Here is a 22,453-nt window from a genome sequence, read left to right as displayed (position 1 = left end):
AAGCTAGCATGAACCCTCTAAGCATTTTACAGCTAGATCTGATATCGCGTGCTACCAAGCAATTCAGGTGTTTGGCTCCTCTTGGTCCCCAAAACTTTCCTGGGGGACCCCAAGACTTGAGAGTTCTGAGTCTTCCACACAAGGGAATAAACCATTCCCCCACCTCTCTCCCACCCAGAATTCTCTCTGGGTAACCTGAGAGTTACTGGGCAACCTCTTTAACTCACAATACCAAGAAGCAGTTCCTCTCTTCCACAACAGACAAACCAAAAGACAAGGAAACAGAAGATTCTTCTCTCTCCCCTTAGTTCTTCCCCCTGGGACAGTAAGGAGATTAAACACAGAGAGTAGGTCTTCCCCTCCTTCTGTCTTTCCTTCTCCCACCAATTTCATGGTGGCTCAATTAGGAACAAAAATCAACAGGTCTTAAAAGCAAACTTTTAATAAAAAAAGAAAGAAAGAAAGAATAGAATAACAGCTCTCTGTAATCTAGATGTTATGATACAGGGTTTTTAACTTATAGAAATGAAATAAACAATGAAAAGGGATAAACAGCCTTACCCAAACAATAAAATTTAAAGTACTCATAGCCAATACATAAAGACTCACCAGCCAGATACACAGATGCAAAACATGCAAAATCAATTTAAAAGACTATACTTTTGCTACCTTGTACTAACAACTGGGAAACGGAAATTAGAAGATTGGAAATAGACCCTCTCATAGCTAGAAGAGCACAGAACAGACAAAACCCAAGACCAAGAACCCTACAAATTCCTCCTTAAGCTTTGAAAAATCCGGTTTCCTGATTGGTCCTCTTGTCAGGTGTTTGGTTCCTTGTTAACCCTTTACAGGTAAAGAAACATAACCCTTAGCTATCTGTTTATGACAGAGGCCATAACAGCAAGGGGACTGCAGGACAGAATAGAGAATTTGATACAAGAGTGGAATATTATGACGAATGAAGATTTGACTTCAACTTCTTTTTTCATCACTAGTGTGCTCGACCTGATCTTTCATCCCAGGAAAGTAGCACAAAGAAGTAGGAATTAATCTTTTCTACTCCCAGTCATAAACGCATACAGTTGAGGGTTCTTTTTCCTTATTGAATAAATTTTTGTTCTGAAAGAAGTCGCTTCTGCCTAGATCATGTGAATGAACTAATGAGATAATCAATTGAAGGAATGGAAGGACCGGACACACGAAGCCAGCAAGATGAACACGTTGCATTCAATAATCTTAAACAGAGTTGTTGCAAACTTATAACAAGAAACCAATAAAGATGTAGATGTAAGACTCAATTGCATAGCCTTCTATGAAGCACTACATAAGTTGGAGAGGTAGTTAAAGATGTAGTGTTTTACCTTCTGTGTTCTTTGAGAGGGACGGAAGAGTCCGGGGGAATTCCTATTAGCCACATGTGCCAACAATGTCCCTCTGCCATGTACATTGGCAAACCAGACTGTCTCTAGCCGCAAAAGAATAATATGACATAATCTACATCAAGAATCATATACATAAAACAGTAGGAGAACACTTCAGCCTGTCGGTCACTCATTAACAGATTAAAGTGGCAGTTTTGCAACAGAAAGCTTCAAAAACAGACTCCAACGAGAAACTGCTGAACTGGAATTAATTGCAAATAGATGCCTATAATTGGCTTGAATATGAGAATAGGATGTGACTGGGTCATTACACAAATTGAATCTATTTCTCACGCTAAGTATCTCACCTTCTTGTCAACTGTCGGGAATGGCCATCTTGATTATCACTACAAAAGTTTTTTTTCCCTGCTTAAGATACTCATCTTAATTCATTAGCTTCTTAGAGTTGGATATGGCTACTTCCACCTTTTCATGTTCTCTGTGTTAATATATCTTCCTACTATATGTTCCATTCTATGCATCTGATGAAGTGGGCTGTAGCCCACGAAAGCTTATGCTCAAATAAACGTGTTAGTGTCTAAGGTTCCACAGGTCCTCCTCCTCCTTCCCCCGTCAACCTCACACATCTCTCACAGAGCAGCCTCTGCCCAAGCCGTGGAGAGTTAATCCTTTTCATGTGTGTCATCTACCACAGTGTCCTTTCCCACCGTGCTTAGGAATCAGGCTTTGATTCCTTTGATCCTCAATCAGGCCCCTGAGGGCTGGGGAAGAAAATGTCACATTCCTGAAGGGGAAATTCAAATGAACCCCAAAGCACAGTTTTAGCTTAAATCCCAGGGTCCAGCTATTGGTAAAGTGGCATCTGGAGTTTTTCCAGCCTAAGCCGGATCATTTGTAGATAAGAAGTTTTTGGTTAGGTTTGTCTTTTTTTTTTTTTTTTTCTTTCTTTTATGATGCTGCTGCTAAAGCTTTGGTCAATAACCCAGCCAAATAATGCAGCGGTGCTGAGGAAAGCAGCCTGTTCAGAAGGAAATAGGTAAATTTGTTCTCCAGATTTCGAGCTTAAGATTCTCTGGGATTTCACTTCATGAATGGGAAAGTGGTTTGCAGCTCACCCTGCATTGTGGGGTTTTCTCTTTTTGGTGAAGGCTGTTCTCTGATGTATTTTGATATTAAATTAACTTGACAGGATGGAGCTCAGATTTCTTGGGGACTGCAAAAGACAAATGATCATTTGCCAAAATAAGCCTTTCTGATTTTTCTTTTCACATTTCCCTAGCCTTTGTCATGAGATTTTCTTGTCCCTTGGACAATGAAAATGACCAGTATCTATTTGCAAAAACACTGAGGGCGAGTGCTGGATATGCACTCTGAGAGTCAGAGACTGAAATGGGGAGGGTGTATGGGAAAGTACTTGTACCAGAGAAAGCACAATGAGTTTGAAAAGTCTGAACAAAGACTGGCTTCCTCATACAGCTGTTATTTATGACAATGTCGGCCCATTCATTTCGGCTATATTGGCCTACCTAATAATTTCAAATTCTGATTTGTAAGCAAGGTCTGAATGACAGCTAGTGATGAGCCAGGGGTGGGTGGAAAGGCTTTAGGACCAGACTGTATTTACATGAACTCACCTACTCTGCCGAGGTATCTGCCCAAGTGATCAGTTTTGGCTTGTGTTGGGTTACAAATCACTTTAGTATGTGCCCACAACTGGAGAAATGTATCAGTTGCCACTGGACATGGTGCAAGGAACGCTGGGAGTCCTAGTGCCACAGGTGAAGAATATGGAGCACACCATCATTTTGATAGCCAGAACCATCCTGGAGAGAACCCTGAAGGATGCCACCTGCTGCAAGTATGTGGAAAACCTGAAGCAAAAGCTGGGCCAGGGCAAGGTGTTCGAGGTGACGTGCAAGTGGGATGCCAGCAACCACTTCCTCCCAGGGGGCAGCCTCACCCCATTTGCTGACTGGCGGTTCATCCTGAGGGCCTGGCTCAACTGTGTCCCACTGAATGGAGCCGTCTGCCAAGGGAATTGGGACAAGCGATGCAGGAAGTGCAGTTATGCCAACAAGAAACTACTCCATGTCCTGTGTAGCTGCAAGCCCCATTCCAGAGTCTGGCATCTGCCACACAACACCATCCAAGATTGCCTGGTCAGAGCTATCCTGCCACTGTGGGAAAGGTGATTGTGAACTCCGCCATCCCCAGAACCGACAGCCAACTGCGACCGGACATCATCATCACCAACGAGGACTGGAAGAAGATCATCATGGTGGACATCACATTGCCCTTTGAGAACAGGACCCTGGCCTTCCACGATGCCCGATCTCAAAAGGTGGAGAAATACGCCTCTCTGGCCAACACCTTGAGAGCTAGGGGCTACGAGGTTCAAACTCAGATGCTAATCGTCAGAGCCTGGGGCTCATGGGACCCTGGTAACAAGTGAGTGCTGAGAGAATGTGGAGTCGGCCAATGGTACGCTCGGCTGATGTGGCAACTCATAGTGTCGGATGCCATCAGGTGGTCAAGGGACATCTACGTAGAACACATCACGGAACATAAGCAATACCAGGAGGAGTGAGTTGGAGTGCCAGTGAGAAGCGCAGTCAGGAAAGTAACTCAAATACTTTTCTGATGGACTGGTTTTTTTCTAAATGGACAACCTATCCAAAATTCTCAGTTACTGAGGGACAGTCTTTACTCATTAATATATTGTGCTTTCCACAACCAACTCTCTGCATAGCTTTTCATGAGTAATGTACCCAAATTTGTACATCCTCATGCACCTGTAGCCTTCTTCTGCTTCCCCCTGCATCCCCATCCACCCCACGTTCCTCCGCACACCCCGTTCTCTCTCCTTCACTGCCTTCTCTCACCCCCAACCCGCTCTCGTCCCTCCCCATCCTCTCTCCTCCATCCCCACCCGGGACCCCTTTTCCCCTCCAGCCCACCCTCCTCCCTTCCCGGCTGGTGATTTAGGCAACCCCTGGAAAAGTATATGAAAAAGTGTCTCTGTGTAGGCAAGTGTGTGCATGCATGCATGCATTGTATGTGTGTAAGAGACTCTCTCCTTGTGTAGGGAGGTGCGTGTATTACCGCATATGTGTATACCTGTGTGAATAAAATTTGCAGCCTAACTCTTTGACTTTCATTCCTTTTGCAGGCTTGCGCACAAAAAAATTGATGACTTGAAAAACTTGTCATGAAATGAATATATACATATTTTATAAGAGAAGGAAATTCTAAAAGAAATGTATTATTTCTTAAAAAGTGAATGTTGTTGACTAGTAGTTGCAGAAGAGCCAATGTATCATACCTTTCTCCCCATCTTTGTCTAGCTACATTATAAATTCTTTGTTGCAGATTGTCTCTTTTTAGGTATATGTCCAGCACCTACCAACCTGGAGTCCTGATCTTCGTTGGGGTCTCTAGGCACTAAGCAACAATTGTAATATTAAATAATGTGGAAGTATATGTGTTAGTGCATGTTAGATGTGTACATATGAATACACATGTGTATCTGCATGTAGGCGTGGGAGTCAGTTTCAACAGGTTTATTTATATAGGTATCTGGACAGGTGCATTTCTGTGATTGTGCTCTGTGGATTTGTATTTGGGCTTCAGGAGTGGGCCTTTAATGGACCCATTGCAGCTGTGATAATGTGTGGTCCTAATTCCACACAAAGTTACAATAACTTTAGTGAGCAAAATACATGGAGCTGGTTACGAAAAACGGGAAGAGGTGAGGGAAAGAATCGTGAAAAAGCAGAGAGATATTTTCTAGGAAGCCAGGGGAAGGTGGGTGATTTTGGTGAAAATTGGGAAAATGAAAGGGGGAAAAGGGCACAATCCTAATAGGCAGAGCACCCAGTCCCTGACCCAGAGACAACGGAGTTTCTGTGTGATCCGGGTGCTGAGGGGAGCTTGCAGTCAGTGCCCACATGTGGGGAGCCAGCCGGGATGTGGGCAGAGGTGATTCTTGGGCAGGGGGCAGACATGAAGGGGTATAGCAAGCCCGTTGGCAGTGTCATTCATGGACTTACAAGTAACCGGAAGAATCCAGTGGCAAGCTCCGAACTCCATGACCCGAGGAGAGGGAGCAGAGCTGTAGCTCCGCCCACGACTTGAGACCAGTGAGGTTGTGGTGCAGACCAAGAGCCAGCTCTGCCCAACTGCTGCCTGTGCCAGTCTGTTACCAAGCGATCGACACACGGAGTGTCCCCCCCCCCGGATCCACTCTGAACAGACCCGAGTCTCCCAGAAAACCCCTGTCTCCCCGCCGCCGGGATCTGCATCTGCACGTCCACTTTCTGTCCCCCCACGATCTGTGGCTTCTTGGCAGGGCAACCTACAAGCGCTGAAGAAGCTGCCCCGCCCAGGGCGGTGGGCCCCAGGGAGCTGGGGCTGGCGGCAGGGGGTGCAGCGGCGCCTTGAGTGATCGCTAGACCCCAGGAGCCGCTGGTGGGCAGCGCCGGCTCCCTGCGCCCGCAGCAGGAAGTGACTCGCAGCCCGCTGCGGTGCTCAGGCTCCCGGCGAGATCCCCGAGCCCCGGCGCCGCTGGTGCTGGGAGCCGGGAGCCCTGGCGCAGCGGGAGAGGGGAATCTCCAGCCCGAGGGCCCTCCCGCTGCTCCCAGGAGCCTCTCCAGGCCAGGGCAGAGCCCCCAGCTCGGCCCGCCCCTGCTCGGGGGCCCCGCTCGGAGGAAGGTAGAGAGACCCGCCCCCCCCCCGGCACCCGGCCCGGCTGCAGGGGAGGTTTGGCCCCGGGCTCCTCCAGCGGAGCTGGCTTGCGATCCCGCCCGGGGCCGCGGAAAGCTGCCGCCAGCCCCGTGGGTGCGGCAGGGAGCCAGCCCGGGCCGTGCTGGGGCGGGGATCAGACACACGGGAGGTGCCGGCCATACTCCGTCCCCCACGTGCTCTGTTGCTGCTGACGTAGGTGCTCGTGTGACGGTGCCGCTCGCTGACCTGGGAGGCCGAGGGGCTCTGCTGGCCCGAGGGGTCAGAGCGGGCAGGAGGGTCCAAGCGCTGGAGGCAGGGGAAGGAGATGGGGAAAATCAGAGACAGGGGAAGGAACCAGGGTTAAGAATGTGGCTATGGCCCGGCCAGACAGTGTCAGTGGGGACACCCCAGGGTATAGAGGGGTTAAAAGCGACAGCAGTGGGGGCGAGCAATCTGCAGTGTGTGCAAAAAAGGATGTTGAGGTATAAAGGGGCTCCCCTCCCCCCCCGGGGGATGCTATACCTCAGCACCCAGTCCCACCCCTGGGTTCTCACACAGTTGCACCCCAAGGCCCAGAGGCTTGGAGCTGTTAAAGGAGCCACGATTCTATGCAATATTTCACATACCCCCCTCCCCTCCCAAAGTTTTAGTGTTTAAAGTAATCCCTGATCAGTCGCTATCTCTGCATATTGCCTCATTGGTGCAGGAAAGCTCTTGGTCTGCCTAGGGATCCCTGAATGGGAACCGTTCTGCTGGCATCTAAGTGGGCTGGGATGTGGGAGACCCAGGTTCAAGCAGAGGAGGAAAGCAGGTTTGACCAGGGGTCTCCAACATCCCAGGTAAGTGCTGAAAGATAGAAGGCAGGACAGCAACACGGAGGGAGGAGGGGGGAAGGAGTGGAGAGGGGCAGGGGGTGTAAGTAAGGTGGGATTTACGGGGGAACAGAGGTGTGTGAGGCCAGGGGCAGGAGGGGAACGCAGGGGCTAGTGGTTGCACTGAAGGGAGGATGGGGTGATGCAGAGGAATGGGGGGATTATGAGGAACAGGGCTGGAATAGAGGGAAGATGTGAGTGGGGGGCACTGCGATGGAAAGGGGGGGATGTGTGGATGGGAGGCTGTGAGAAGACTGGCTGGGGAAGGGAGAGCCGGGGGGGAGGGACAAGACAGAAGGGTGGGAGAGATACAAGGCAGCTCTCCTGCCCATTGGGGTAAGGGAGGTTGAGGGGGCTGCCCTGCCCAGCAGCCAGCAGGGATTTGTTCCCCTGCAATTGGCCAAACCAGCAGTGGGGCGTGGGCAGAGTGACTGCCTGTCCTGGAGACTTCCTCTGAAGGGCTGAGAATTTACCAGGCAAAATCCACCCAGAGTCCCTCCACGCACACACCCAGCTTCCAATTTCATATTTGTGTTTAAAGACAATTTCCTTATTTTGGGGGGGAGTCTGACTCCTGGGCTGACAGCGCTGAATGGGCGGGTCTGATTTCTGCGCAGGATTCGGTGTCCAACCAGAGTCACTGCGAGCCGCAAGGAGCGGAATTGGGGTTTGGTTCGGGTTCAGTGGCAGTTGGTGTGTTTGGTTCTGGTTCAGTTACTGGGCGGTCCCCAGAAGTGGGGAGGGGGATTGGGAGTGAGCCCTGTGGCTTGCTTCAGTGGGGAACTGAATTTGGGGCATGGGGCCTACCTCAGGTGGGGCAATGGGGGGAGGAGCTGCCCTAAGGGGTGGGGGCGGGTGAGAGGAGGCCTGTCTAAGGGGAAGAAGAATTGAACAGCTTTTTTCCTTGGCCTTGAAGAGTTAATGTTAACTTCTGGGACAGGGAGCCCCCACTTCTCTCCCCTCCCTCCCTGCTCCTGTGGGCTGCCCCTTTCTCTTCTACTGGGACAGGCCGTTCTGGTAGCGATCACATGCCTGAGGGTTGTTTTGGTGTCTTGTATTATAATGAGTGAGATCAGAGTAGATTTTGTTTTATTTTGTCAAATATTGAGCTGAAAAATTGCCAACACTTTATTTTACCAGGTAGCCATTTTTCCCTGAGTTTGATTCAGATTCAGGTTCACTGAGGAAGAGGAAAAATGATGGTTTAAATCTGGTTCCAGTTCAGTTAAGCATGTCAGTTCAAGCTGGTTCTCTGGTTCTGTTCTGGTGTGAGTCCAAATGAAATCCACAGCTGCTGAATTGTCCTCATATGGGGTTAGGGGGCTAGTTATTGCTAAGGCAGAGGAGGCTGGTGTTTCTCTCTGTCTGCTCATGATTAAGGCTGCGAGTTTGTCATGGAACTCATGGATTCAGTGACTTCTGCAGCAGCCAGTGTGGCTGGCTCAGGGAATGCCCAAGCAGCTCAGGTCCCTGTGCCAGTTGCACCAGCCACTGCTGGGACAGTCCTGGGCCAGCACCCTCCTGCCCCCCACAACAGCAGGAGGAGTTTGCATGTGGGAGGGGGCTCAGGGTTAGAGGTTGGAGTGTGGGAGGGGGTAAGGGCTCTGGGTGACACTTTGGGGGGCTCTCTGAAAGTGGCAACAGGTCCCTTTGTTGGCTCCTAGCTCCACGCGCTGCCTCCACGTGCAGGCACCACCTCCACACCTCTCATAAACTGTGATTCCTGGCCAGTGGGACCTACGGGGCTGGCAGTTCACAGAGCTAGGAGCTTAGAGAGGGACATGTCCTGTAGCATGGGAACACTTTGAATAGTGGGGGTGCTGAAAGCCAACCCCTTGCCCGTCTGTCCCCTTGCCCAGCCGGCAGCCAGAGTGTGGGGGGGCTGGGATGTGGGGAGTGGGGGGGCTGGGACCCGGGGTTGGACCTGGAGGGCATGAAGGCTGGGAGCCAGGGGGCACAGTGGGCCAGCTCCCAGGCGTGGGGGACAGGGTGGGACCTGGGTGTGGGAGACTGGCTAAAACCTGCACCCCAGTCATTAGCTGCTGCTGCCCTTACATTAGCTGCTGGCTATTGCTCAGGGAGAGGAGGAGTCTGGTGTGTGTCTCTCTGCTCCTGATGTTTGAGCCCTTGAATTGAGCTGCCTGGGTCAGGTGCTGCAGCCTCCTCTACCTGAGAGCCCAGAGTGTGAAATGGCTGCTCCCCAGCTGGGGCTGTGCTGAGGACGGACCTTTCATTAAAGTCCCTGCTGTGCCCAGCCCAGGTGGCCACTTTCTCTTGTGAGTGGAACCAGCCCCTGGGACAGCCCCCAGGCTCTGCCCACACCAGCCCCTGAGCCACAACCTGCAGGGGATGGGGAGACCCGGGGAAAAGGGCTGGGGCCGGGCAGAACAGTGACTGCACAAAGGGCCCCGTTCAGGGACCTGCTGGTGAGTTTGTACCAGTGGGGGAGGGGCTCCCCATGTGTCTGCGGGTCCCAGAGCTGCTCCCCTCAGTGACACAGCCAGGCAAATGTCCATGGGAACGAACGGGACAGTCCCCAGTTCTCCCAGGCAGAGGGGGAGGGAAGGAGACAGGAAGGGGAGGGGTGAGACCGAAAGGGGCAGCAGGAGCAAGAAGTGGGGACGGAGGTTCCCAGTTCCCAGCCCTTCCCGGATCCATTCCCTGCATCACCCCTGGGCCGACTGACTCTCCTGGGAACAAGGGGAGGAGCTGACAGAGGAAAAACCAGTTCTTGCTATGGACGAGTCCCCACGCTGCTGGGGAGATGCACTGCCCTCGGGGCCATTGTCGGGGGAATCCCCCAAAGTGGCTCCTTTGATTCTGCTCTTTTTTAGCATTTATCTTAGTGACTCTGTCCCTGGGAGGGTTTAAAAGTGTCTCAGGGGGTTTAGTGCTGGTGGGAGGGACCAGGTCTGTGTTGTGATAAAGTGACTGGGGATTTTCCCAGAATGGCAGAGTCCAGAGCATCTGTCTGCAGGGAGAGAGCCTGGGGGGAATCGGGGTGTGAAATAGACTCAAGCCCCTTCTGAAACCTCCCCCATCACCCCTCTCTCCCTGACAGGCTGAGGATTCACGTCCGCGTGTCGCTCCGGATCCTCCCGTTTTCCAGGGGACAGGGAAGGGAAATGTCTGTGATGGAGCCCGCACAGGTAGGGGATTTTCAGGGAGCTGCAGGGTGGTTTGCTGTAGAGGGGGAAGGGCAGGAAACACGGGGTGAGAGAGGGAGGGGACAGGGTATGAAAAACCTGCTGGGACGTGGGTGGGAGGAGGGGGGGGGACATTCCGCCATTCCTAATACAGGAAACGCCCCCTGTTGTCCCCGCCCCCTGGCAGGGCTGGGAAAACTGACCAGACTCCCAGGGCTGGAGCCTGACCCCACTGGCCAGAGGCTGCTGTGAAATACGCAGGGAAGCTGTTGGGATTCCTGTCCCTGTCCTCCACTCAGAGCTCTGCTTCCCGTATTATCCTGTGGCTGGCAGGCGTGTGGGAAATGAGAAGATCCTGCCCTGCTCCGTGTGCTTGGGGGACAAGGAGCTGTCACCTTCTCCCACCCCCTGAAGCCTCCTGGCTGCTCTGAGCAGGGTGGGGGTGGGATTCTACTACTCTGGTCCTTCCAGAGCTTCCATTTTATTGATGTTTCTCCCCCATGACTAGGGGAATTGTGGCTGGGGCAGCAGGTGCTGAGTGGGGAAATCTTTTTGTTTCAGATGCTGGTGACCTTCGAGGAGGTGGCTGTGTATTTCACCCAGGCGCAGGGGGCTCTGCTGGACCCCGCTCAGAGAGCCCTCTACAGGGACGTCATGGAGGAGAACTATGAGACAGTGAACTCGCTGGGTAAGGGATTCCTGTCCCCTTGGTTATTAGAAACTTGGTTCTGTGTTTCTGAATCTGTTTTTTCCATGGTAACGTAGTCCCTAGCTCCAGTCTGGGAGAGAGGCTTTCATCTCCATATCACCTTCTGTGGGATCAGGGAATCATAAACCTAATGCACATGCTGATTCATCCCTATCCCTCCAACTTTCAAGGGGGCAGAAGCACTGTATTGTTCTATCTGGTTTAACTCTCACTCACACAGAATCCCAGTTCCCCTCCCTTCCTGGGACTAGCTGCAGCCATGGAGATTTCACAATATGCAGGGGTTTAACTCCTGAGCTGAGTCTGCCACAGCAAGTCCCTGCAGATCCTGGAAAGCCTTAGGGATGGCTTCACAACCATCACCTCCCGCCCCCGATATTTGCCTTTCCCATCAGGGACCATGCTCCCCCTTCCTTCAGATCCCAGCATGGGGTCCAGTTAAACTTAGAAATGTTCTTTGTGACAAATATTCCTCCAATATCTGATGCACCCTGAGCTTGCCCGATTTCACCCCCTGCACAGGATTCCCCATTCCCAAACCTGACCTGATTGCTCAGCTGGAACGAGGGGAAGAGCCATGGGTTGCGGATCTGCAGGCCGCTGAGGAAAGGGAGAACCAGACAGGCACCTGCACAGGTGAGGAGTCGGTGAGACTGACACGAAAACCATCTGAAGGAAAAAGCTCAGACTCCCAAAAATATGCTATGAGGTCTTCCTCATCTCCCCCAAGGCAGACTGTAGTCGGATATCACTCACCATCTCCCACCCACCCTGTTCGCTGTCAGGAGTTTCCTTCCTGATTTTACTTCCCAGTGAGTGTTTGGATGAGGATGTGGAGAGAGAATCCAATTTCTCCATCTCCCCACCTTTATTGTGTTAAGTTTTCCCTATTTGCTATTCCCCTTTCTCCTGGCATAGGCAGTGACTCCTGTCTGGATTCTGTCTCTCAGCAGGTGGTGAGAGAGTGAGTGTGAATGAGGAGAACAATCAACAGCAGGAAGTTCCTGGGGAAGTGGAACCATGGGGGACCTTTTTGAGAAGAGCTGAAGGGAATTTTTCCCAGTGCTTGGAACAGGGAGAAGCCTGGGGAAATCAGAGCAAGTCAGAAAAACAGCTGGGAAAAGTGGCAAAAGTGAATGAATCCATTGACTGTGGGGCAGGATGCAAGGATCCCAAGGAAACCATCGCCCAGCAGACAAGTCACAAGGAAGAAAAACCTTATAAATGCCCCAATATTGAGAATAGATCTCATATGAGTACAAACCTTATTTCTCAGTGGAGAAACCACACTGGAGAGAGACCCTATAAGTGTCTTGATTGTGGGAAATGTTTCAATCAGAAGTCAACGCTTGTTAGGCATCAGGCAGTCCATACAGGAGAGAAACTCCATAAATGCTTGGAGTGTGGGAAAAGCTTCAGTAGATGCTCATACCTCGCAATACATCAGAGAATCCACACAGGATTCAGACCCTATAAATGCCCTGAGTGTGGGAAGTGTTTCAATTGGAAGTCAAGCCTTATTACGCATCAGAGAACCCATACAGGAGAGAAGCCCCATAAATGCTCGGACTGTGGGAAAAGTTTCATGCACAGATCTGACCTTATTAGACATCAGAAAACCCACACAAGAGAGAAACCCCATAAGTGCTTGGACTGCGGGAAAAAGTTCACACAGAGATCAACCCTTGTTGCACATCAGAGAATCCACACAGGAGAGAAACCCTTTAAATGTTTGGACTGTGGGAAATGCTTCAGCCAGAGTTCATATCTTGCTTCACATCAGCAAATCCACGCCGGGGAGAGAACCTATAAATGCCTCGACTGTGGGAAATGTTTCAATTGGCAGTCATCATTTATTACACATCAGAAGATTCATACAGGAGAGAAACCCCATAAATGTTTGGACTGTGGGAAAAGCTTCAGTAGCACCTCAGACCTCGCTAAGCATCACAGAACCCACACGGGAGAGAGACCCTACAAATGCTTGAACTGTGGGAAAAGTTTCAATAACAACTCAAACCTTCGTAAACATGGGAAAATCCACACTGGTGAGAGACCTTATAAATGCTTCGATTGTGGGAAATGTTTCATTTGGAAGTCAAACCTTACCAGACACCAGGGAACTCACACAAGAGACAGATCCCATACCTGCTTGGAATGCGGGGAAAGTTTCATCCAGAGATTGGACCTTACGCAACATCAGACAATGCACAAGAGACAGGAAACATAAATGCTTAGATTGTGGAAAAAGTTACATTAAGAGAGCAAATCATATTATGTATCAGAGAACCCACACAGGAGAATATCCCTATACATGCTTGGACCATCTAGGGCTGCTCACCCATGTGGCTTCTTCAATGTTCAGTAAGAACATAAGAATGGCCGTACTGGGTCAGACCAAAGGTCCATCCAGCCCAGTATCCTGTCTGCCGACAGTGGCCAGTGCCAGGTGCCCCAGAGGGAGTGAACCTAACAGGCAACGATCAAGTGACTCTCTCCTGCCATCCATCCTCAATCCTCTGACAAACAGAGCTAGGACCCATTCCTTACCATCTGGCTAATAGCATTAATGGACTTAACCACCATGAATTTATCCAGTTCTCTTTAAACGTTTTATAGTCCTAGCCTGCACACCTCCTAGGCAAGGAGTCCCACAAGTTAACTGTGCGCTGGTGAAGACGACCTTCTTTTATTTGTTTTTAAACCTGCTGCACCATTAATTTATTTGGTGGCCCTAGTTCTTATTTTATGGAATAAATAAATATTTCCTTATCTACTTTCTCCACATCAGTCTAGATTTATATACTCTATCATAGCCCCCCTTAGTCTCTCTTTTCCATAGCTGAAAGTCCTAGCCTCTTTAATCTCTCCTCTATATGAGACCGTTCCAACCCTCTAATCATTTTAGTTGCCTTTCTCTGAACCTTTCTAGTGCCAGTGCCAGTCTCCTAACTTTTTGAGTGAGGAGACCACAGCTCTACACAGTATTCGAGATGTGGCGTACCATGGATTTATATAAGGATTAATATATTTCTCCATTTATTCTCTATCAGCTTTTAAGTGATCTCCACAATTCTGTTTGCTTTTTTTTGACCGCCTTGCACACGCATGGACGTCACAATGACCAAAGATCTTTTCTTCTTGTAGCTAAATTAGCCCTCATCATATTGTAGTATAAGTTGGGATTATTTTTTCCAATGTGCATAATTTACATTATCCCATAAATTTTCATTTGCCATTTTGTTGCCCAATCACTTAGTTTTGTGAGATCTTTTTGAAGTTCTTCACAGTCTGCTTTGGTCTTAACTATCTTGAGCAGTTTAGTATCATCTGCAGACTTTGCCACCTCACTTTTTACCCCTTTCTCCAGATCATTTATGAATAAGTTGAATAGAATTGGTCCGAGGACTGACCCTTGGGGACACCACTAGTTTACCCCTCTCCATTCTGAGAATTTACCATTTATTCCTACCCTTTGTTCCCTGTGTTTTAACCAGTTCTCAATCCATGAAGGGGCAGCAGAATGGGGGAGGGAGTCAGGGGGCCACAGCCCTCCCACTTTTTTCCAGTCATAAGGATGTGTGATGAGGGGAAGGGGGCAGTGGTGGAGAGGAATGAGTGGGGGCTTGAGGGAAGGGCAAGGGCAGTGCAGAGGGGTGGAGCCACAGTTTGAGTGCTCTTGACCCCCCCCCCCACACACACACTTTTAGGATGTTTTCACTGCTCCTGGCCCTGGGACTTAGGTGGGAGACAGGTAACTGGATACATAGAGGGAAGCAGAAATGGAGGTGCCTAGAGACATTTTGTTGAAAAACATAGGTGCTTAGGTTAGGCACCTATAGGATAAGGCAGCAACTGAGCAGAGATTTTTGTGGCTTGCAGAGGTGCTCAAACTTGGCTTTAGGTGCCTAAATCTGGGACTGAAGTGCCTAAGTTTCTTTGTGGATCTGGCCCAGTATTCCCAATTATCTCCTGGGGCATATGTGTTCTGATGATGCTATGCTTTAGAACGTAATCATTGTTTGTGATATTTACTGTAGTTCACAAAAAAGCAGGAATACGAGACTTTTAAAAGTCAGTCATGCATTCAGGTATCTTGTGGCACCTGGCTATTTGAATTGGCTGGTACTGATACAGTCAGCTCAGTCGTGGCTGTGTTTTAAGAGAAGATCTGCATCTCCCCACCTGACAGCATTTGAGATGACAACAACTGTAAAGTAACAGAGGAACTGGACTTTCAAACTCATCAAATGCTGCAAGAGGAAAGCGGATGTAGCAGTTCAGAACAAAAAAAGGCCTCTTAAAAACCTGCAAGGAAAGGAAAAGCTATTGTTTTCCACACACTGCTATTTTATAGCCAAAATTAACTGTGCAAATTGAAAAAAAATGAAATAATCCTTAAAATATAAATGAATGAATTGATGGGAGATATCCTATCTCCTAGAACTGGAAGGGACATTGAAAGGTCTTTGAGTCCAGCCCCCTGCCTCTACTAGCAGGACCAAGTAGTGGTTTTTGCTGCAGATCCCTAGGTGGTCCCCTCATTAAACTCACAACCCTGGGTTTAGCAGGCCAATGCTCAAACCACTGAGCTCTCCCTCCCCTAAACTAACTCAACAAACCAGGTTGAGTTTATAAAGTCTGTTCACATGCTGAAGGTCACAAAACTTCCCAGAAGAGTCAGCCAGGTGAGTGAACTTTGCCTGAAAACCGTTTAGCTAAATGATTCTTTTTATAACAGGTAATAGATACTCCTTTCGTTCTTGGCTAGATGATTTAGCCATGAGACTTGTTTCAGCGCTTTATGAAACACTGTGTTGTATATACAGTATTCAAAATACATTTCAGATCATTTTCCTAACACTGTAACGCCAGTTTTTGCAGCTCATTGAATTCATTATTTTGGTCTTGCTTTATTCATGAGCACTGGGCTACATCCTGCACTCAGTGAAGTCAAAGGGAGATTTGTAACAAAATAAATCCTTATAGTTGGAATACAGGAAGAAACATACAGCTACAAACCCAACTACCATTCATATTGTTTCCTGCCTGTTGTCACTGTTTTCTACCTCTGACTGAACTTTTTGCTTCTTATACTTTCACAGGGGAGGGGAGGGGAGGAAGGAGCCTAATTAAAATGAGAATCAATCAGAATTATCCTGTGCTCATTTTAAAATCAGCGGTCATGAAATATGTTCCCTCAGTTAAGCACCTATTATGGAATGGTGCTGACTATGGATGGAATTAATTGTTGAATCCAGGTGGTCAGAAGCCTCCATGAGATTAGCCAATGAGCACACATGTCTCCGCTTCTTATCTGATTGGGTTTTGTGTATGTTCACTAAATGTGATCAAGTCACTGTTGCCTTGTATCTTTGTGGCCATTGCTGTGGAAGGGTGGCTAATGGGTGTTTTTTTATGGGGTGTGGCTACACTTATAAAAAATGCTACAGTGGCACTGTCACACTGCTGTAGCACTTCAGTGTAGACACAACCTGTGCTGTTGGGTGGGATTCTCCCATTGGCATAGGTAAACCAACTCCCCAAGAGGCAATATCTACATCAATGGAAGAATTCTTCTGTCAACCTAGCACTGTCCACGTGGGGACTTAGGTCAGGTTAACAACGTCTGTCAAGGCTGATTCCCCACTCTGGCACTTCGAGGATTCTAAAAGTTAATACTAAAATTAATACTGGCCCGCTCCAGGCTTATATTAAACTCCCAAGGTTACAGCTTCTCTCTGACCTTGGATGGGTAGATGCTGCCACTACCCAAGTGCAAAAAAAAGACCCCTTTGGACCCAGGAAGGCACACTTGGGAATTCCTCCCTGTAGGGCACCCCTCAAGCCCTTTCACTTCTCCTCTGGGGAAGAGCTGAGAAAGAAAACCAAGGAAATCAGCTGTTGCCACCAGCTAATTAAACAACATGTACAAACCCCTTAGGACACCAAAATACCCAATCCTGTTCTTAAAAAAGGTAAATTTTATTAAAAACAAGAAAGAAAGAAAATACATCTGGAACTTAGGCTACTGCTAGATTTAAAAAGAGCAAATATAATAATTAAATATCACAAATGGTTTTCTTGAGATCCAGCTTAAAGGTTACAAGCAAAACAAAAGCCCCTGGGGTTAGCACAGAGGAGTCCACAAGCCTTTCAGAAATAAAAGAGATTAAACCTCATCACGTCTTCTTAGACAATGCCTGATCTACTTACATATCTGATGTTTCAAATGAGCAGTTCTGGGTATGATTTGATGATTTTTCAAAATGGCACAAGCTTCTCACAGCATTGCTGCTTCTTTCACTCCATGCATTTGAGGAAGTGAGGTTGATTTTTTAACCCACGAAAGCGTATGCCCAAATAAATCTGTTGGTCTTTAAGGTGCCACCAGACTTCTTGTTATTGCTGCTTCTATGTCCCTTCTCCAGAGAGAACAACGACAGACAGACAAAAGGGGAGTCTTGTTTCAGTTTTAAAAAAGTTCTAGCCTTCCCATTGGCTCTTTTGGCCAGGTGCCCACTCACTTACCTATGCATAATAGGGAGACTTTTTAACCCTTTACAGGTAAAGCAAGTAGAGAACAGCTACTAACATAGATTTTCTGGCTAACTGGCTGGCTTGCTGGCTGTCCATAAAAGGAAGCTATTTCCTCCCCCCTTCTTTCATCACAATGTCACTCAGGGAACAGTCTTCTTCCGGACTGTCCCCCAGCTCTGAAGACAAACCTCAGCTCCAAGCCTGTTTTTAAAAGACTTTTTCTTTTTTCTTTCAATCCAGCGTGATGCTTAGTTATTCAGTGGGGAAACTGCCCTCCTGACAATGTTCTGGAGCTGGGAATGTGCTTTTCAATTTCCACTTGTCTTTCCATTAACTGGAATAGTTCACCACTGTTCTCTCCTCGGGCTGGACACTGGATCGTTACTTGAGGCCAGTTCCATGTACACAACTGGATTTGGAGGTACCCCCTCCCCACTTGACTGCTTCCCACTCTGCCATAAGGTGTAGCTAAAGTTGCACCACAAATCGTGATCCGAGTTTTCTTAGATAATTTTTTTCATATCTTAGCTCTACTACACGTGATCTTACCTCCTCTACACAAATACATAAACTCATAACCACAGTCTGTCTTCATAGCTGACAATGACCATTAGAGTCAGAACATTACAAGCTTTTGTAAAAGACCTTGCTGAATACAGTTTTACAGTACTGACACTGTATGCAATCACTTGGGGGGGTTAAATCTTCTATTCGTCCCTTGGGGTGGCTGACCCTGATTGTCACAACAGGTCCCTGTGTCAACATTTCTATTTATTTTTTTTTTAAACCAGACAATATCCTCAGAGTTTCTTCACTTTCTGTGAGCATTTTGCTGCTGTTTACAACCCTATCCTTCCTCATCACTAGAATCAGTATATTTTTCTGTAGCCCAAAAACAGTACCATCCTTTCCATTTGATTTCCTTTACGAGCTGACGATCCAGGCAAGTAAAGTGATTGACAAGTTGTGTAACTTTAAATATGTTGTTAGCCCCGTTGAATTTAATAGGGCTACTCACAGGCTTAGAGTTAAGCATGTGCTTAAGTGCTTTGCTGGATCAAAGACTAAGAGAACAACAGGACAAGGACAAAGAATAGTAAAGTCTCCCTGAGAGCAGCACAATGTGTATTCTCTGTAACTAGGTCTAGTTGAAAAATTTCCAGCAAAATTGGTTTTTGACAGAAAATTAAGCTTCTGAATACATGAATTGTTCCACAGAGAGTAAGAAAAATTTCAACTTTTGGTTGAAAACTGAGAAATTTGTGGTTGAAAATTTTCAGTTTTTGTGTGTTTCAAGTTTTGGATGAAAAAGTCAAAAATTTCTATGGAACATTCAACCAAAACACTTGTTCTTCATTTTAATCTTTTTTGGGGGGGGGGGCGGGGGAGCGGAAGCAGAGAGGAACATTTTCCAAACAGCTCTACCATAACTCTTTCAGAGGAAAGATGGTGTCTTTTCTGGGTTTGAACAGTGCACAACAAAATGTGGTCCCATCACTGCTGGGGCTTTTGGGTATTGGTCTTTTATGAATTAGACAGAATGGACGACTGCGGGAACTTGATCAAATCGTGAACCCAGAAAAGCACGATCATAGCACTTATATTGCTACATAAATCACAACATCAAACAGAAGGAAACTGATCACAACTCCTCGTAGGGAATGTCTACACTACAAAATTAAGTAGGCCTAATTCTGTTGGCATACAGCTGCCACAGTAATTAACGTGGCTTGTGCATGTCTACACTTTGCTTCTTGTGTCAGCGGTGCGCGTCCTCACTGGGAGCGCTTGTATTGATTGTACTGTCAGTGGGGGGCATTGTAAGCCGGCTTCTGAAAGCTAGTAACACTCAGTGTGTCTCCACTGACACTGCGTCGACCGAACTACATCGACTTTCACTCTACACCTCTCATGGAAGTGGAGTTATTAAATCGCTGTGGCAGGACAGTTAGTGTAGTTCCCTAGTCAGGTCAACGTCAGCTACCTTGCATCAACCTAACTCTGTAACATAGACTAGGCCTCAGGCTCTTGTCAGACTGTCAAGAGGGCAGCTGCCACCCTAATAGGGAAGACGACCCTTCCCTCACCCCACCCTACTCTGCTGAAATTGTTATACCAATAAAAACTAGCAGGATCTTATTAAAGGGGACAAGACATTTGTCACATTTATTGTAAATACCATAATAAAATAAAAGATAAACAGCAACCAATGTTGTTTGGCTACTTATTCCTATGATTATATTATATAGATATATTATATTACATATACACATATATCCATTCACACAATCATTCATACAAGTTCTGTGTAGATATTATAGTTACCAGCCTAAAGTTGCTTGTGAGAGAATACTGGCCAGGTACTCTGTACACAAGAGTGGAGCCGAGTCCGGGTCAGGTGCACCTGATGCTCCTGGAGGCTGGCAGCAGAACCATAGACTCAAAGTCCTCAGTCTTCAGAGTCCAGCTTTATAGGGATTTTTCCCTATGTTAGTTCATGGGAGTTGCTTCATTCTGCTGTTGTTAAATTAATCAGCAGGTGGCTGGCTCCATGTTGGCAGCAGAATGTTACCCAAAGTCTCTTATCTCACCCTTCTTTTTTACAGGCTTTTAGTTTGGATTCAAAGTCTATAGGTCTTGCTGTGTCACGCTGCCTTTGGGTTTGGATTGATCACCCGTCAATTGCAGGCGTGACTTTCAGCCTTGAACCTGGCTTTGATCTTCCTTCTGTTGTTCTTTTGTCCTTTTCTTTTTAGGGTGGATGCTTTTTACTTTGTTTAGGGCTGTTGTCTAGGTCTTCAGCCGTTGGTAGTTGAACTTTATCTCATCAGGACAGGCTGGGGCTGGAGGTTGATTCCATCATCCATACATGCCTCATTCACACATCTAAACTAACTAATAAGATTACAGCAGGGTTTGCAAAAATGAAGGTTGGAGGAAGCTTTTACAAAGTGGAGTGAGTGTTTTAAAATGGGGTTTGAATTACAATATGGCAAACAGTGAACAGAAGTTACAATGTAGGCAAGTGTAGTGAATGGTGAACAGAAGTTACATTAATAAAGTGAACAATTAAAAACAATTTCATTTATCAGTTCTACAAAATAATAAATAAAGTAGACAGAAGAGCAGAAAATACATCCGTTATTTCACAAATGTCTTCATTTACAGGGAATTAGTACAAAGTTAAAAGAGGAGCTCTGAGTGATCTTTATAAACTGAATGAAAGATAGCCTAAGTTGATGAGAACACATTTGAATGAGTCCAAGTGGAATAATGTACCCTTTCTCACAGATACACTCTGAGGTGGGCTCCTGCACCCCCAACCCGGAAGAAAGGGAAGATTTTCTCGCCAGTAAAAGAGACCGAGCGGAAAGCGTAGAACGGTTTCACATTATCGGCATCGAAAAATTCCACCAGCCCCTCTTCGTAGTCCAGAGAAACCCGAATCTTCTCAGGTTTCCTACTTAGGGAAAGGGGTGTCGTAGGGCTAGTGAGAGCCCAGAACTGACCCCACCACTGTCGCTCTACCGCCCAGATCCCCTCCTCAGGCTTAAGGAGCACTACTCCTTCCTTCCTCCGCACAGACCCTCTGGCCACCCCCACAGCCCAGCCTCCTTTGCTCCCAACTTTCACCCCCCAATAATGTCTCCCAGAGGTGAATCCCTCAGAGGCCAGCACACAGGGAGAATAACGAAATCCCTCATGATTGGCGAGCAGCTTCTTGTCTGCGCCTTCCAGTCTGACTCTTTTCCGATCCTTCGACAAGATGAGGTAGGGATTTGCTGAGTCTGGATCCAGGGTCACCCTCTCTAGAGAGAGTAAGAGAATCAGAGTGTTAGAGACAGAGCTCAGCCCTGAGGGAGGCTTTGATCGTGTCAGTTACAGAAGCTGTTCCAGTTGGAGAGTGAATCAATTTCTCTCCTTGCTCTTGAACGTATATCTGAGGGAGGAAGGACGGCTGGATGATGAACAGATTTTAATTAATATTTTTAAATGATCACAAATGTTATCCAAACTTTTCATTTGCCAAAAAACAATTTTTGGATAAATAAATAAATAATTGGAAAAAAAAACAAAAAAAAACAACCCACCAATTTCGACCATTTTTAAATTAAAAAAAAAAAAAACACCATGAAAAAAAAAAATCCTTATAAAATCCTAAAAAAAAGAAAAATGTTAAATACTTCAAAAGGAAAGCATTTTAAAAATATTTTTTGCAAAACATTTTTTTCCCCCCTTCCATTTTCCAACCAGGAGAGCTCTGCCACTGTTAACGCTTCTGCTGTCTCTGAAGCTGAGCTCAGGGATCATTGCTGGATCGCCTCAGCTGAGAGTGACCCGAGAGGGGGCAGAGAGACCAGAGCCCCGTATTCCACCACGGGACACTCAGCATTACCACCCTGAACTTTTAGGCACCTAGAAAATCAGTGAAAACAATGGGAACCCCAAATCCTGAGTGAGGCACCCAGGCTTCCTATATGAATAGGGAGAGAGGCCCCTAAAGCTACATCAACATTGCACACCACTGGCAGTATGTGTATGCACACGCTGCAGGGAAAAGCATCGACACTGTGGTGTGTAGCTACACATTTCAGTGAAAGGCTCTGGCAGGGTGGAGGCAACGGGGAAAGGATCCGATAGTGGGGAGGCAGTGGCACATTCTGGGGAAGGTTTCGCTTGGGCATGTAGAGAGCCATGTAGGGTATATATCCCGCAGGCACATGGGTGTTGTCACTTTCCTAAACTGAGCCTCATCATCTATAACTACAACTATTTATACCCGTGCTGGGGGGCACGTAGTCTATGCGCTCCATGCACAGCCACAAGAATATTGTGCAGGGTAGATGCACTTTAAGGATGGGATTCACAAAAGCCGGCATGCTAGACAGGGAGCTGCCTAAACTAACTGGTGGGAGGGGTGTGTGCTAAGCCCCGCCCCGCTTATGGAGATAATACTTTAATCTGGACAGCACAGAGGTGCCTATCTCTGCTTGTGATCCATGAACCTGGGGGATGCAGGCAGCTGAATGCCTGTCCTGCCTGAGCTGGTAGATGAGCTCAGAGCCTGACTAGTTCTAC

The 22,453-nt window shown here is 47.5% G+C and overlaps 4 protein-coding genes across 7 annotated transcripts in view; 2 read left to right on the top strand and 2 right to left on the bottom strand.

Moving 5' to 3' along the window:
* LOC142047641 (zinc finger protein 547-like) overlaps positions 1-22,453 on the top strand; it is a 206,375-nt gene that overhangs the window by 15,966 nt on the left and 167,956 nt on the right. The gene's annotated exons all lie outside the window — the stretch shown is intronic.
* The window catches only part of LOC116827228 (uncharacterized), a 423,640-nt gene that overhangs the window by 344,804 nt on the left and 56,383 nt on the right, over positions 1-22,453 (bottom strand). The gene's annotated exons all lie outside the window — the stretch shown is intronic.
* Positions 9,833-13,141, top strand: LOC116825017 (uncharacterized). The gene is given in 4 exon segments (XM_075071601.1): positions 9,833-10,128; positions 10,687-10,813; positions 11,357-11,470; positions 11,785-13,141. Coding segments are annotated over 4 exon segments (1,722 nt in total). The 5' UTR covers positions 9,833-9,927; the 3' UTR covers positions 13,065-13,141.
* The window catches only part of LOC116825024 (butyrophilin subfamily 1 member A1-like), a 28,902-nt gene continuing 26,948 nt past the window's right edge, over positions 20,500-22,453 (bottom strand). For both annotated transcript variants that reach the window (XM_032780708.2, XM_032780707.2), the window contains exon 9: positions 20,500-21,183. In XM_032780708.2, coding sequence (XP_032636599.1) covers positions 20,660-21,183 — 524 coding nt within the window. In that variant the 3' untranslated portion in view covers positions 20,500-20,659. The remainder of the gene's footprint in view (positions 21,184-22,453) is intronic.

Source organism: Chelonoidis abingdonii, chromosome 12 (assembly GCF_003597395.2).
Source record: "Chelonoidis abingdonii isolate Lonesome George chromosome 12, CheloAbing_2.0, whole genome shotgun sequence".
In the NCBI taxonomy this organism is placed as follows: Eukaryota; Metazoa; Chordata; order Testudines; family Testudinidae; genus Chelonoidis; species Chelonoidis abingdonii.
This window is presented reverse-complemented; position numbering and strand designations above follow the sequence as displayed.